This window comes from Coffea arabica, chromosome 10e, assembly GCF_036785885.1.
Source record: "Coffea arabica cultivar ET-39 chromosome 10e, Coffea Arabica ET-39 HiFi, whole genome shotgun sequence".
Classification (NCBI taxonomy): Eukaryota; Viridiplantae; Streptophyta; class Magnoliopsida; order Gentianales; family Rubiaceae; genus Coffea; species Coffea arabica.
The window spans coordinates 42656585-42671060 of record NC_092328.1 but is presented as its reverse complement, the minus strand read 5'-3'; the positions used below and the strand labels follow the sequence as shown (position 1 = coordinate 42671060).

At 38.0% G+C, this 14476-nt stretch overlaps 1 protein-coding gene and 1 long non-coding RNA gene across 4 annotated transcripts; one reads left to right on the top strand and one right to left on the bottom strand.

Moving 5' to 3' along the window:
• Nucleotides 1-2022: 2022 nt before the first annotated feature.
• LOC113711123 (uncharacterized) lies at nt 2023-8737 on the top strand. 2 transcript variants are annotated; one of them, XM_027234288.2, is made up of 4 exons: nt 2023-4244; nt 5411-5520; nt 6888-7111; nt 7598-8737. In XM_027234288.2, exons 1-4 carry the CDS (start codon nt 2483-2485, stop codon nt 8400-8402), a joined length of 2901 nt encoding a protein of 966 aa, XP_027090089.2. In that variant the 5' UTR covers nt 2023-2482; the 3' UTR covers nt 8403-8737. The 2 variants fall into 2 exon arrangements, with proteins under 2 accessions (XP_027090089.2, XP_027090088.2); XM_027234287.2 differs by having other exon boundaries at nt 2025-4244; nt 5306-5520.
• A 1857-nt stretch (nt 8738-10594) lies between these two features.
• On the bottom strand, nt 10595-13436 carry LOC140014943 (uncharacterized). Of its 2 annotated transcripts, XR_011821697.1 has the most exons (4): nt 13266-13436; nt 11919-12005; nt 11187-11287; nt 10595-10758 (listed from the first exon to the last, which is right to left on the bottom strand). It is a non-coding gene; the product is annotated as an uncharacterized lncRNA (long non-coding RNA). The 2 variants fall into 2 exon arrangements; XR_011821696.1 differs by lacking the exon at nt 10595-10758 and having other exon boundaries at nt 10786-11287.
• Between the last annotated feature and the right edge of the window lie 1040 nt (nt 13437-14476).

Genomic DNA, 14476 nt, shown 5'->3' with positions numbered 1-14476 from the left:
AATCGAGTTATATGGAGTGATCTGAGCCGCACAAATTTTTTTGGCCTAATCCTCCTTCTTTCTTTTGTTCTGCAGCTATCTCTGACACCAATTCATGAAAGCCAGACCCCATCTTCCTGCTTCCTTCGTTTGATGCAAAAAGACAAAAACAAGTGCATTATCAATTGATTGCAGTATCCAGTGTGTTTTCTACCATTCTTGACTCTTTCTAATTACACGAGATGGGAGTGAGGAAAAAAGATAAGGGATAATATTAGAAACCTCCCTTGAGGTTTATCTTAATATCATTTAATATTTTTAAGGTTTTAAAAATATTATTTACCTCTTTTATTTTGTTATTTATGTAATAAAATTTAATAAAAATTCCAAACTACCCCTTTGCTCATTTTGCTAAATAAAAATACTCCTAAACCATTTTATTTACTCCAAAAAAATCATCTAAAAAATAATCTCTAGTTGTACCACAATATCTCAAAATTATAATCCATAAAAATATAAATTTGAAAAAAAGACATATTTATAAAGAAATATACTAGCACTAATTCAACTCTGTATACTTAAAGTCGACTTCTCGTTAACATTTTTTTTCTCCCAACCTCTTCTCAACATGTGGCCCAAGCCTTTAGGTTGTAGTAAAAAATTATAAATGTCAACACACAATGAACAAAAAAAATCATACCTTCCCTAATTGCAATTACAAAAAGAAAAAGATAAATAAAATTTATTTTATTGTAATTTACAAATAAAAAATCGCATAATCATCCAAAAAAACAAGTAAAAGAGAATGTTGGAGTAAGGGAAAGAGAATAAAGTGACCTTTGATTTTTTTTTTTTTTTTATAAATTTTTGAGCTCTATTTATTTGATATATAAATTATATACCGAGAGAGAGTTACTATAGTCATTTTACAATTACTGGATGGATGTAAGTGATACTTTCAAAATCTTAAAAGTATTAAATGATATTAAGAGAAATTCAAGAGGATGTTTTTGATATTATCCCAAAAGATAATGCAAATCTTGTAGATTGAAAAGTAAATTTTGATTCACTATGAATTTTGTGAGCTAATGAGTAGTAATTGTTGCCCTCAATGATTGAGGAATAAATTCTTCTCCATTCTTGAAATGAGTAAGAACAAGGTAAAAGAAAGAAACAATGGACAAATGTTGAGATAACAAATGAAAGATGATCTACCATTTCAACTATTTTACAAAAATTTCCAGAGTCAAGTGTCCCTATAATTTAACATTTATTTGTTTGATAATTGACTTCCTCTCACCAATAATTTACTTCAAACTTACCCTAAACACATGCAACCCTCCAAATCTACAACCTACAAAGCCACTAGTTTGGATCCAAGTTTTTCAAAGAAAATTTTTACATTTCCGATAAGTATAATTTTCAATCACTTTTTATCTCATATACATTAAATTATATCTTTCTACCGAAAAAAATAGCAATCCAAATGAAAACAGAACAAAGGCTACCAAACAAATAATTAAAAATACACACAATTTTTTAAAGACAAAAAGACAACCCCACCCCCATTGGCCAATTTTCAAACTAATTTCGGACAGCGGACTCTGCAGACGAACTTCACTGAATCCAACATATGACTTCTTCTCCCCCTTCTACACTCTTCTTATCTTCTTACAACAACAACACATTAAATCTCACATAGTACACACACTGCACACACACTCACACATCCCCACCCTCTTCACAGATCTCAAAAACCCTATTCTATTTTTCTACTAATAAAATTCCCTCAAATTCTCAAAACCCCACAAAAAAAAAATAAAAAAAAATAAAAATTTTGAAACAAGTACCATAAAAAAAAATAAAAAAAAAACGCACCAACACACACAAAATTCCACGCACTAATTTCCATGGATGGTACTGAGTCTACTGACTACTGACTGATGAATCAATGCCAATTTCCCTAATTTCAACGGTCAGATTTCTACCTTGATTCCCCACGCCTTCTTATTACTAGTATTAACTGCGTAATTTCGCTGATAAAGAAGTTACCGCGTAAAATTTCCTTCAACATCTCCTGTATTGTACCTCCGGCATTAACTCTTGTACCTTCCGTATGCCCTTTTCAGCAGAAAGCTCACTACTTTTTCCTCCCAAAATCCCACCAAAAATTTCCCATCCTTTTTTCTCCTCCTCCCAGAAAGCTCACTACTTTTTCAACCACTTTCTTCCCCTTTTGTTTCAATTCCTTCCAAATCCTGCGCAAAGAAACACCCAGTGTTTCTATAAATTTTCACCCAAGAAATCAATTTCTTGCTTCTTAAGGAAAAAACAAAAAAAAAAGGGGTGATTTTCCTTTCTCCGTTTGAATTTTCTGCTCTGCACAATGCAACTTTACGGACAAGTACAGACATGAATTTTCTGCTTCTTGGGGTGAATTTGGATTCGGGTTCGGGTTTGGATTTGTATTTAAGTTCGGATTCTCTGCTGCTGGACTGTCCAGATGGGTTGCTGTGCCTCCAAAGTTGACGACTTGCCGTTGGTTATCCGTTGCCGGGAGAGAAAGGATTTGCTCAAAGCCGCTGCCGACCACCGGTACGCTTTCGCGGCGGCGCACCTGTCGTATTTTCTCTCGTTGAAGGACGTCGGAGAAGCCCTGAGGAAATTCGTCGACGAGGAGCTGGTTGTTGCCGCGTCGTCGTCTTCCGATACCACGACGTCGTCTCCAGTGATCACATTGCACCCCCTCGACGACGAAGATGATGATGGGGAAGAAGAGAAGAGAGGGGTATTGATGGACAAAACCAGTAGAAGCTTGGGTAGTGGTGGAAACGAGGGTAAAAGTAAGAAAAATAAAGGTAAAAAGAATTCGGGTGGGTCTGGATTCCATCACCATAGCCATGAAAATGATGACAATGAATCGCATTTGCATTTTTCTGATCATTCAGATGATAATGGCAGTCACATACATTCGCCTGGTGAGGATGCGGATGAAGATGAAGGTGATCCTGGGCATAATAGGGGAAGAAGAGGTGGCGGTGGAGGTGGTGGGGGAGGGGGAGGCTGGCGGTATTCGTATCCTGAAGATTATTCAGTTCCATATGGTTATGGTATGATGAATGATCAGCCTACTCCTCCTCCTCCTCCTCCACCGGCGGTTTACTGGGGGCCTTTTGGAAATTATTTTGGAATGGACCCTCCCCCGCCTTACCAAGCTTGGGCGCCGCCTTCTTATGAAAATCCCTATGTTAATTACCGTCATACTAATGTTCATTACATGAAAAGTTCGTCTCCGGCGACAAAGACGGTGATTCATGGGGCGGAGCCAGCGATGAATGGGTTCTCGAGTTCGTTTTATAGCTACCCTTATGAGAATGAGGGCTTTTATGGGTTCCCAATGGGGCCTGGGCCTTCTCCTTCCCAGCAGGGGAGGGAGTTTGAGGGTAGAAAATCGAGGAGTGCCCGGGCTGATCCGCCACCTCCCCCGTCTCCCAAGGCGTCTACTTGGGATTTCTTGAACCCTTTCGATGCCTTTGATAGTGGTTATTCGGGGTATTATGGTTTGCAGGCTGGATACGGGAATGGATATGGACATGGATCGAGTGTGAGTAGTCCGGATTCAGCTGAGGTGAGAAAGAGGGAGGGGATTCCGGATTTGGAGGAGGAAACAGAGCACGAGGTGTATAGGGAGGTGGAGAAAGGGAAAACAGCAAATGAGGATGTGAAGAGGAGTTTGGCAGGGGAAGGTAGTTCGCGGTCTAGAGGAGAGCCATTGCAAAGGAGTGGTGATCAGGATGTTCCTGGGAGAATGCCGTTGAGAAAGGGTACTGAGGGAAGCTCAAAAAGTGTGCCATTGCACAAGAATGATGATGTTAGTTCAAGATCGGTGCCCATGCCATCAGCAGAACAACATTTTAGTGAAAGAAGTTCGAAAGGAGTGACCTCGGATAACAACGAGGGTACAGGATCAAATCATTTGACTGATGATATGAGCAGTTCTGAGACTGTTTTATCGTCGAAGAGCCCTGACGATGTGAATGTGAAGAAGAAGGAAGTTAGTTTTGAGGTGGATGACACCTCAAAGCCCGACGTTGAGTCCACAAAATTGAGTAACTTTACTGCATTATCACCTCATGGTACTCGGGATCTTCGAGAAGTTGTTGCTGAAATCCGGGATGAATTTGCGATTGCCTCTAATTATGGGAAAGATGTCGCTGTGATGCTCGAGGTTGGGAAGCTGCCTTATCAGCCAAGTTTCTTTAGAGGTATGCGCTATGTTACTATTCCCAACCTTTTGTTCATAGTCAAATGTTGTTTGAACTGCTTCTTAGGGGCGTGCAGCAGATGGCTTATTCTTACTCCATTGTTATTGAGTTCATGAAATGAGCCTAATTGGATGGATTACATCTAAATGCAATCAGCCTGTGATATTGGTAATTGTTAGATTACTTGGATAAGGTTTTGAAACTTTTACATCTTAGGTATGACAAACTTTCAATTTTCTCTGGAATTTTATTAGTTTGTCCAGAATATTGGTCATAATCCATTATAACCTAAAATATGAAACGTTGACCTGTGCCACCTGGCTCAATTAGTGGCTTACTGAAAGCTGCTTGCAATATCCAATTTCTTTCAGATGTACTAACTTTGATTGCCCGTAATTAGGCTTGTTCTGTACTGGGGGCTGGAATAGCAACTGTCATTTAAACAGTTCTAGTCATTTGATAACTGCGCAGTTGAAAACTAAAGATGAAACAGGAATGCTAACTTGGTGTCTATAAACTTGAATTGTTTTCTGCAGGGACCTTTTTAAACCTGGTAGGTCAGTATTAATTTTCTCAGAAGTATCTAGGAAAGATAATGAGTTGAATCATGTAATAGACTTTCTTCTTTTCCTCAAATGTATCTGCTAAAAAGATCTGTTATGAATCTGTGGTTTTCATCTGATTTTGAGAACTTCGATATTCTAATGGCAGCATGAAGTATATGGCTTTCTGATTAGTATCTGTAGTGAAAAATCAATGGGTTGCTAATGACAGCATGAAGTATTCTGGTGTACTTAATAATTTCAGAAACATGTTCCTGCCAGATAAAGTATTTGTAAACAGATTTGTACATTACTAACCTGAATCAGTATTATTGATTATATTAATGTAGTTAATGAGCATCATAAAAGCTTGACTGCCTCATGTTGCTTCTCGTGCACACCACCTTATGTCAGAGTTTTGATTGGAATGGATAAGAAAAACGTTGTCACTTTGTCAGACTAGATATTTTCAGACCTGGTAGACATTTATGCTAATACAACTCATGTGTCTCTATACAGTGGTTTTATCCAGGATTCTATACCTGAGATCACGATCCTCGTCATCTTTATATCAATCATCTACAAGCTCCGTAAGATTAGCTGCTAAAGCAAATAAATTTGCAGAATCCTACTTTGGTGAACTTTGGAAGGACATTGAGTCAAAGCCAGGTAACCTTTCAGCTACTCTGGAGAAGCTTTATGCCTGGGAGAAGAAACTGTACAAGGAAGTAAAGGTAAAGTGTATAACCTCATCTTAAACTTTTTATGACTTGAAGATTTTCACCTGAGTTGTCATATTGCTAAATGTCATGTTCTTTCCTTTATTTACTTATGCATTTTGACCACCCTTCAGAATTGACATGTTACAAGTTAATAATTTATTTGTTCCTGTATATTAACTTAGAGATTTACAATTCAAAAAAGGAGAACATGAGTAAATGCAAAACATGGTTAGAATAAAGACTGGTGCTATTTTGTGTGAACCTGTCAATGATGCGGTGCACTGTAGTAGGATTTCACGTTCAAGTTTCATTCTTCGTAAAAGTTTCCTTGATGACTATCTCTTTCTTATCTTGAATGACCAATGCATATCTTGATCCTACTTTTTTTTCTTCTGAAAAGTTCCAAAGAAGATATGTGGGGACTTGAGTCTTGTTCATGGTGGAAACAATACTATCGTCAAGGTGGCGTCTGAGAGTGCATAACATTTTATGATCAACTGAAAACAACTTCAAGCTTAGCTCTATGCATGAAATACTTGAATAGAAAAAATAAAAAAATTTGAAAACAATCAAGTTTTCATGCTTTTAAGAAAGCGCTTTTGCTTTTTGGTTGCAATATATACAAATAAAGGATAGTAAAGCATTAAATCAGATTCCCTTCTTGGTTGATTTTGTGTTATCCAGTGCCAACTGGTTCTCTCCATTTCGCTCTCTCAATTACATGTGTGTTTGTGTCAATCTGGATGTGTATGCACATATGTATTGTACTCATAGCTATCTATCATCAAACTGAATCTTAATGGAACTACAGCAGCAGCCAAACGCCTTCATTTATTTCTCTAGCTATGTACAAGAATATTTCTGTTTACATACATGTATGTTTTCTCTAGCTATATGCATATGTTCACAGCTATTGTTTTAGTCAGTTTTTTGAAACAGCGAAAAATGAAACTCATACTACATTCTATCCAAGTTGACTGGTTTTAATAAATTATTTTAGTGGCATTGGATTCAAGTTAAGATTCATAGACCAATCCGACCATTATTTTGGTCTACCTTTTGCTTAGCATGATTCATGATTTCGGTATTTTAGCTTATCAGTAGCTCTTTTATGTCGTTTATTCAGTGATTGATCAATCTCTTATTTGGAGTTTACTGATTTTCCCTGCAAAATTTGTGAAAAGACACTAGGGATATATTAAGGAAAAAACCAAACTTAATTGCTTCCATTAAGGGATAAAGTCTATATTTGTTAGGTCCAAGGCAATTAACATATCTTATTTCTTGGTACTTAATATTCACTGTGTATATGTACCCATATGGCTTCTGAATTTCTTTTTGATGTCGTTAAGTAACTAAAATTATTGCTTTGGTTTTAGGCTGAGGAAAGACTTAGGGTTATTTATGAGAAGCAGTGCAAGAAGTTGCAGATTTTGGATGAAAAAGGTGCCGAACCTAACAAAATTGATGCTCTTCGGGCTTCAATTAGGGTATTGGTGACAAAACTGAATGTCTGCATGAAAACAATTGATGCAATATCAAGCAGAATACACATGTTGAGGGACGAGGAGTTGCAACCACAAGTCGCTGACTTAATTCATGGGTATGTTCGTATTGAAGTACGTTAATATGATTTATGTTCAAACTCATATATTACTTCACCTTAGGAAGCACAAGTTAAATTCTTTGGCTGTGTGCTGGCACTTCATTCTTTCTTCTGCTCCTTATATGCTCCAACAAAAATTTTTTCAAGCACAAAACGGAAGGCTTATGGGAAAATTTGACTTTCCTGGCTGTTTTGGCATCCTGAGCAAGGTCATTAATTTTCACTAATGTCGTACGATTCCCAGCTCTGTGTTCTTTACTGCACTTCCATCTTTTGGGTCGCTTCATGCTGTTGTTGGTTTGATGTGCTTTTGTTTTCCTTCTTTGTGATGTGCTTTTGTTTTCCTTCTTTGGCACAAAGATGGTAGTAGCATTCATTAATTTTGTGGATGTTTGTTACCTTCAAATCTTTACTATTTCTTTAAATAGATTTAATAAGGATGAATTGTTCATCTTTATTAATTATTGGAATTATGATGGACAGGCTAATTAGAATGTGGAAGGCGATGCTTGGTTGTCACCAGAAACAATTCCAAGCTATCATGGAAAGCAAAACTCGCACTCTAAAGGCAAACACTAGTTTTCTAAAAGACTCAAGCTTGCGAGCCTCTCTTGAACTTGAGATGGAACTCCGGGCATGGTCTGATCGTTTTAGTGACTGGATCAAAACCCAGAAGTCTTATGTTGAGTCACTAAATGGGTGGCTTCTGCAATGCTTACAGTATGAACCAGAAGAAACCCCTGATGGACGTGCTCCTTTCTCCCCAGGGCGGCTTGGAGCTCCTCCAGTTTTTGTGATATGCCATGATTGGTATCAAGCAATGGAAACTATATCTGAAATCCGAGTAGCAAATGCGATGCATAACTTTGCTTCAAGTTTGCGGGAGCTCTGGGAAAAGCAAGATGAGGAGCAACGTCAAAGAATAAAAGCACAGGACCTCTCAAAGGATATTAAGGACCGACTGAAAACCATCCAGATGGAGAGAGGAAAAATACCTCGTGAACAAGATGCAATGTCAGACAAAACTGGTGTTTCTATTGTTCCATCAGAAAGTGGAATTTCACCATTGGATGATTTGACAGTGGACTTAGATTTGGTAACAAAGAAGTTGGCAGAGGAGAGAGCAAAGCACAAGACTGCCATAAAAATAGTGCATGATGCAGCTTCAAGTAGTGTACAGGGAGGTTTGGTTCCCATTTTCAAGGCCTTGGAGAACTTCTCTTCAGAAGCCCTGAAAGCACATCAGCGAGTAAGGTTTCGTGTTGATGGGGCAGAGTCAATAGGGTAGATAATCAGTTTTTTGGTCTGTGGGCTAGTTTCTTGCAACTTGAAAAGAGCCCCTGCAAAGCCCTTGTAGCAGTAATATATAGGGATGATTCTTCTAATGTTTCATTAGGAGAAATTTTTGGAGGTAGGTATAACTTTTTGTAGGGTTTTCTGACGGTTGTGAAACCATTTCTCCAAATCTGAAGGAGCAGGCTCTAGAGATCATTGTGGGAAAATCCAGCTAGTGTCTTAGTTTGAGATTTTGTAGATCACTACAATCGATGGGATTAGGTAAGATCTTGTACAGCTATTCATTGATTTATTAATTTCTTGTTCATTTAGTGGATGATTTACTGATAGGCTGTTCATGTGGGTAGATTTTGGGGTTGTTGTAGGGAAAGCTTAGAAGGTAGAATTTATCTTTAGTAGTTGAAAGAACCAAAATTTTGATTCTTAGTTGAGGATTTAACTTATTGCAGCTTTTTTGTTTATTCATCCTCTGCTACCTAATTTTTTTCAATTGATTCTTTAAAAAAAAAAATTTTATTTTTTGTTCAGTGCATGACTCAACAGAAGTATCTTGTGATTTTTGCTCAATGAGAAACTTAAATGGCAGTATGGCACCAACAAACGCTGTTTCCCTCTTGTATTTGATGAATATATTTGCATACATATTCATCTGCATTGTTTTCTTTTCTATCCATCTATAAAATGAGGATGCAGATGCAGAATGGGCCTCCAGTTTTCTGTCCAAAATATGAGATGATCTGGGCTTTGTTTTTCCACTCACCTGGGCTATATGCTTGTGCAAAGCCCTTTACTATACTGAGGTCCATCCCAAGTTATTCCTTTTGCGTGCCGAAGATCTAATGATCAGGTCCGGTTGAACTTGCAACGATTTCTCTCAGCATCTTCAGCCATGCCTGCGGAAGTGCAGATTGATTTCATGTTCTTAACAAAGGGAGGATCCTTCTCTTTTCCTCAAACATTCTGGAAAGTACTATTTGGAATCTCTCTGAAACCAACTTGTGGAAAGTGGTTTACGCTTGAGGACAGCAGCTGTGTTTTCAAGTAAAAAAAAGGAGTAGAAGCCAATCAATCTAGAGTCTTGTTCGGATTGAAAACTATTAGAAAAATGGTTTAGCATTATACTGTAACGTTTTTTGTAACGTGATAGAGAGACTAGAAATGGCTATTAGAACAAAACAAGAAAATCTGAAAAAACTCGACTATCTTGACACACTTTTAAGTTAGATCCACTGTGAAATACTCCCATAAGATCCGATGCCAAAAGAGGCTTCAGAACGTAAGGAGGATCAGGAAGCAAATTCACTCCCCTAAGCATAGGCTATCAGAAGTTATAAGTGTGGCCAAATATTGACCTCGAACTGAACCAAAGTCACCCAAATTGAAGGATCATTTCTGGCGCTGGATCCCTGAGTAATAATATGCTTCTGGTACAGGCATATTACCACAACATGTTTCAGTTTAAAAAAAAGGAATATTTGAAACTACATGATGCTAAATGAAGTAAATAATCATACATTTTTCTTTCCCACAATTATAAAATCAATCATTAACTAGTATGAAACTTTAATTGACTGGCTAGAATTCCAAGCCCACTAGCTAATGTCCGACCAGAATTTTACTAGTTAGGTAATGGATTAGTCTCCAAGTCCCTACACCACATCACAACCACTAGTTTAGGAGCAAGACTCTAAGTAAAAACCCACCAATCAAATATCTAGTTATGTTCTAGTTTCAAACTTTCAGGTACTAATAATCTTCTTAGTTTTCTTGGACGTATAATACGTACAATAATGTGATTGGAGAAATTTTAGACCATCATTGAACCCTAGGAAACTTTCCCCAAGCACAAAGTGTTGGCTAAAACTTTGGTATTACAATATATTTTTCTTCATTCTCATCTTTCTTTGATCAGTTACCGAATCTTTTATTTCCTTTTGATCTAAATAAGCACGCCTTTGTATCAAATCTTATCCATTCTTTGTCAAAGGTAGCCACCCCCAGCAAGACCAATGAAATCTTCCCATGTTCCGCTAGAAAATGTAGCCAAGCAAGAACAGTGCTTGTATATCCATGAAAAGATCTAAGTGGCTTCATATGTCCAATTAGGAGTGAACTTTCGTAGCCATGAAAGACACATAAAATCATATGCAAATTATGCCCAAGTTACCTTAAACTTTACAATGTTGAATAAGGCAGAGCTGCCCTTTGGGATTGGCTCGGATGGTTTCGGGGTAGCCTAGTTAGGTCCCGAGATCGTGTGTTCGAGTCACCTCTCTGCCGCTTGTGTATTCTTGGGGGACGAGGTGCACAGGCACAGAGAAATTAGTCTGGCAAAACTGGGATACTCACTGTGTTGAAAAAAAGAAGAAGGAATAAGTCAGAGCTTGTGAACACGTTATTGTTTGAACAAAATCATACAAGATGCATCAGAGAGAAATCAGTTTTTAAGTCCTTAATTATCAGAAAACTATGCTAAAACAGGCTTGCAACTCTCTTGCACCTCTCCCTTGAATTCCTTATATTGCTGATGACAACTTGTGACGACCCCACCGCACCCAAAGACGTACCAAAGGGTTTAGCGGACCGTCTGCCTAGGTCGCGCCAGGACTCGAAAATGCAAAGTAATAAAAGCTATATAAACCGAAAAAGTATTATTCACAATATATACATTGGCAAAAGAGTTCTATTTACACCCTCAAAAGTAGATATCCAAACCACTACATCACCTTATGATAATGACCAAAATCAGAAAGTAGACCCGAAGAAGAGTCCTTACACGGATCACTATAACAAGAAGAACCAGCTTAATTGCCCTGTTATTACAAATTAAACCTAGCTATACTAGTGACAGTGCCAAAGAGTCTCCCGCGTCAGCCCCTGTTAAGGAAAACAAAGGGAAAAGGTAAGCTATAACCTTAGTAAGTAAACAGGGGTAAAAACATAAATGGCATATCAAGATGAACAATTACGTCACAAAGATGCCAAGTCAAAAGCAAAGGAAATAACAGCACAAGTTAAGGATACAGGTTGGCTCCAAAGCCAAGTCATTTGCCACGTGTAACCTCCTGTCGACACTCCGTCGACCACAAATAAGGGTCCGTAAAACTCCATTTGTACTTCCACCGTACCCTTTATCACCCTCACTGGCCAGTCAACCGTACAAAATGGCTCGAGCAATCAAAACGAAATCAAACTTAGTTCACAAACGTGGTGACCTCAAGACTAAGTTGGACTAATTTTGACCAAACCCCGACCGGCTCAAATAGTCCGTCTAGGTCTTAAGATCGGGCTCCAAACTTATCATATTTCATAACTCACAAAAGTCACCCCGAGCGACAAGCTCAAGGGATTCAGTTCCAAAACAATTCATATACACATGTCATGTATAAATACAGGTGCAAATTAGGGTTTAGGTTGAGTGTGATAAAGTACACCCTCGCCTAAGTACCCTTTCATCCACATTAAAGCACATAAGTGATTTATACATACAAGCGGCCCGAATACTTACGTAAAGAACAAGTATAGCAAAAGTGCGAAAATCACGTCGCGTGCGACAGCTAATAGGTCCCACTGGCTTCGCCTAGCCTGCTACCGTCTGCAATAGAAGGTTGTACCACATTATTCCACAAACAGCTACTAAAATGTATAAATCAAGCAAAATGGCAAAACGGACACGCGCGTGCGCAGAAACGGCGAACGGAAACGGAAACGGCAGATTTGCCACCCTAAACCGTTTTGACCATAAGTTAGGCTATGAATGTTGGATTAAGGTGTATGAGACATCGTTTCGAAGCTAAGAGAACGAGTCACAACTTTCATGAAGAATCAAGAGCTAAAATAGACCTCTTCATCATCAAAATAGACAAAAACAATAGCCACCAGAAACTGTCTTAGGCAATTCAAACAGTTTAGAGTGTTTGGATCGTTTTGTATGCTACCAAGGTCCAAACGCTCTGAAATTTAGCATTTAGACAGGTCACCCAAAGCTCTACAACTTTCATGAAGGCTCTTCAACCCAGATCTCAACGGAACTAGAGCAAAAATGCACGAAACAGTCCCAGCAGTTTATGTTCAGGTTGTCGGGCAGGCCCTGTTTGAACGACCATAACTCAGGACTCGTAGATCCGAATCAAGAAATTCCAAAGGCGTTGGAAAGCTTAGTTATAAGGCTATAACTTTTGTGTTTTGGGCAAAAACTGAGTCAGAACGGATCCCAATGAAAAATGGAACCAAAGCTGCAGGATTGCACTGTCCTATTTTTTTTTTCTTTTCTGGGTTAGTTAATTTCCGCGGCGCAAACGCGTGGTCCAAATGCAAGCATCGCATGCAAGTTTTCTAACTATTTCCACACCAATACAACACACATATACCATCTCCTAATTGTTCTATAAGAAACCCGAAATTCCTTCCCCAACTTAACCTCAAAACCTAGCAAACACTAACCATATTCTTTGTTCTAACCTTACAAGCCCTAACTAACTTTGTCTATCCATATACCAATCAAACCTTAACTATTTAAGCCCTAGCTAAGCCAACCTAACTCCCTTTAAACTAGGGTTTCATGACCAAATTGGATTTTGCTAAGAACCAACCATACAAGTGAAATTATCACACCAAAATTCCATTGGCAAGCCAAATAACCAACCAAACCAACTTAAGGAATCATGAAGCAAGGAACCCTAACTTCTCCTAGCTTTAGCCAAAATTCATGCAACAAAATACCACCAAAATAAACCATTAAACTACTCTACAATCACCATGTATACAATAAGAGTTCACAACCACAACAAGAACATCACTTTCATGGCTTCAAGACTCAATCACCAAAATTTAACTTTCAAGTGAGATGTTTTACCTTCAACCAAGCTTTGCAAGTGATGGAATCACAACAATCAAGTGCCAAGGCTGTTTTCCTAAGCTCCAAGATCAAGATGAATGGCTAGAAGTAGATGAACTTGGAAGAAATCTCTCTCCTTTCTTGCTCAAGGCTCTCGGCCCTCTCTCTCTCTCTCCCTTTGATGTTTGTTTGCTTCATGACTTATGTTTATCTTGTATTTCCTATGATACAATATAAGTCAAAACCCATAGAAGATATTTTCACCTCAACCAATTACACAAAAGCTTGCATTTTACTTCTTAGCCCTTACAACTTCACTTTATCTTTCTTACTCTCTTGCCCACAAACATATGGAAGTCTTTCAATTAACTCCGTAGGATACATACTTAATCTAGTTTAAAACGCTTAATCCCACTTAATCGCTTCACTAATCACCCTCCTATCTTAACCACCCCTTCTTAATCATACCTTATCCTACATATAAGCAACTAAACAACAATCTTTTTGACATTAGCAAAATTAGAGGTTTTAAACCCAACTTGGGGTTTCTAATTTATTAGAACACTAGAGGTTTTACTAGTTTAGGGTTTTCTAACTTTTTAAACCTACTTAACCTTTGTAAAATAAATCAAATCCTATACTTACCTATACAAAAACATACATTAGTATGCCTAATATTAACTCCAGTATGAACTTGTGATTAATACGAAAACTAAGATTTTAGCAATAACCCAAATTAGAATTTTCTAAATATTTAGAACAAAATAACAGTTAAAGAATTACCACCAACCCTAAAACCACATTTTGCAGCAAAAATGACGCTAATGTCCTTTAATTCACATAATATCAAAATTAAGGACTAACCGGGGTCTCACACAACTCTCTAACTCATTCTCTTTCTTTCAAATTTTAGGAGCCTAAGCTACTGCAATTGTGCCTAAAAGAGCTATTTGTCCATGTATTTATGGTAGGATATGAATGTTTCCTTGGTGTTGAAGGATTCGCGTACTACTACTGATCATTGGCAACGGCATCACCGCCTGCTTGATTGGATTTCCTTGACATGAAAAAACTTCTTCATATTAGCTGCTGCGTCCAATTTCAGCAGTTGCAAATCGTTGTTGGATAGGTAAGTTTAATGAATTAGTCACTAGGTGGTGTTAGGACAACCGCATGCAATTAGCACCACCAAGAGAACCTCTATTCTGACTTTTGTTTGTACTAGTAAT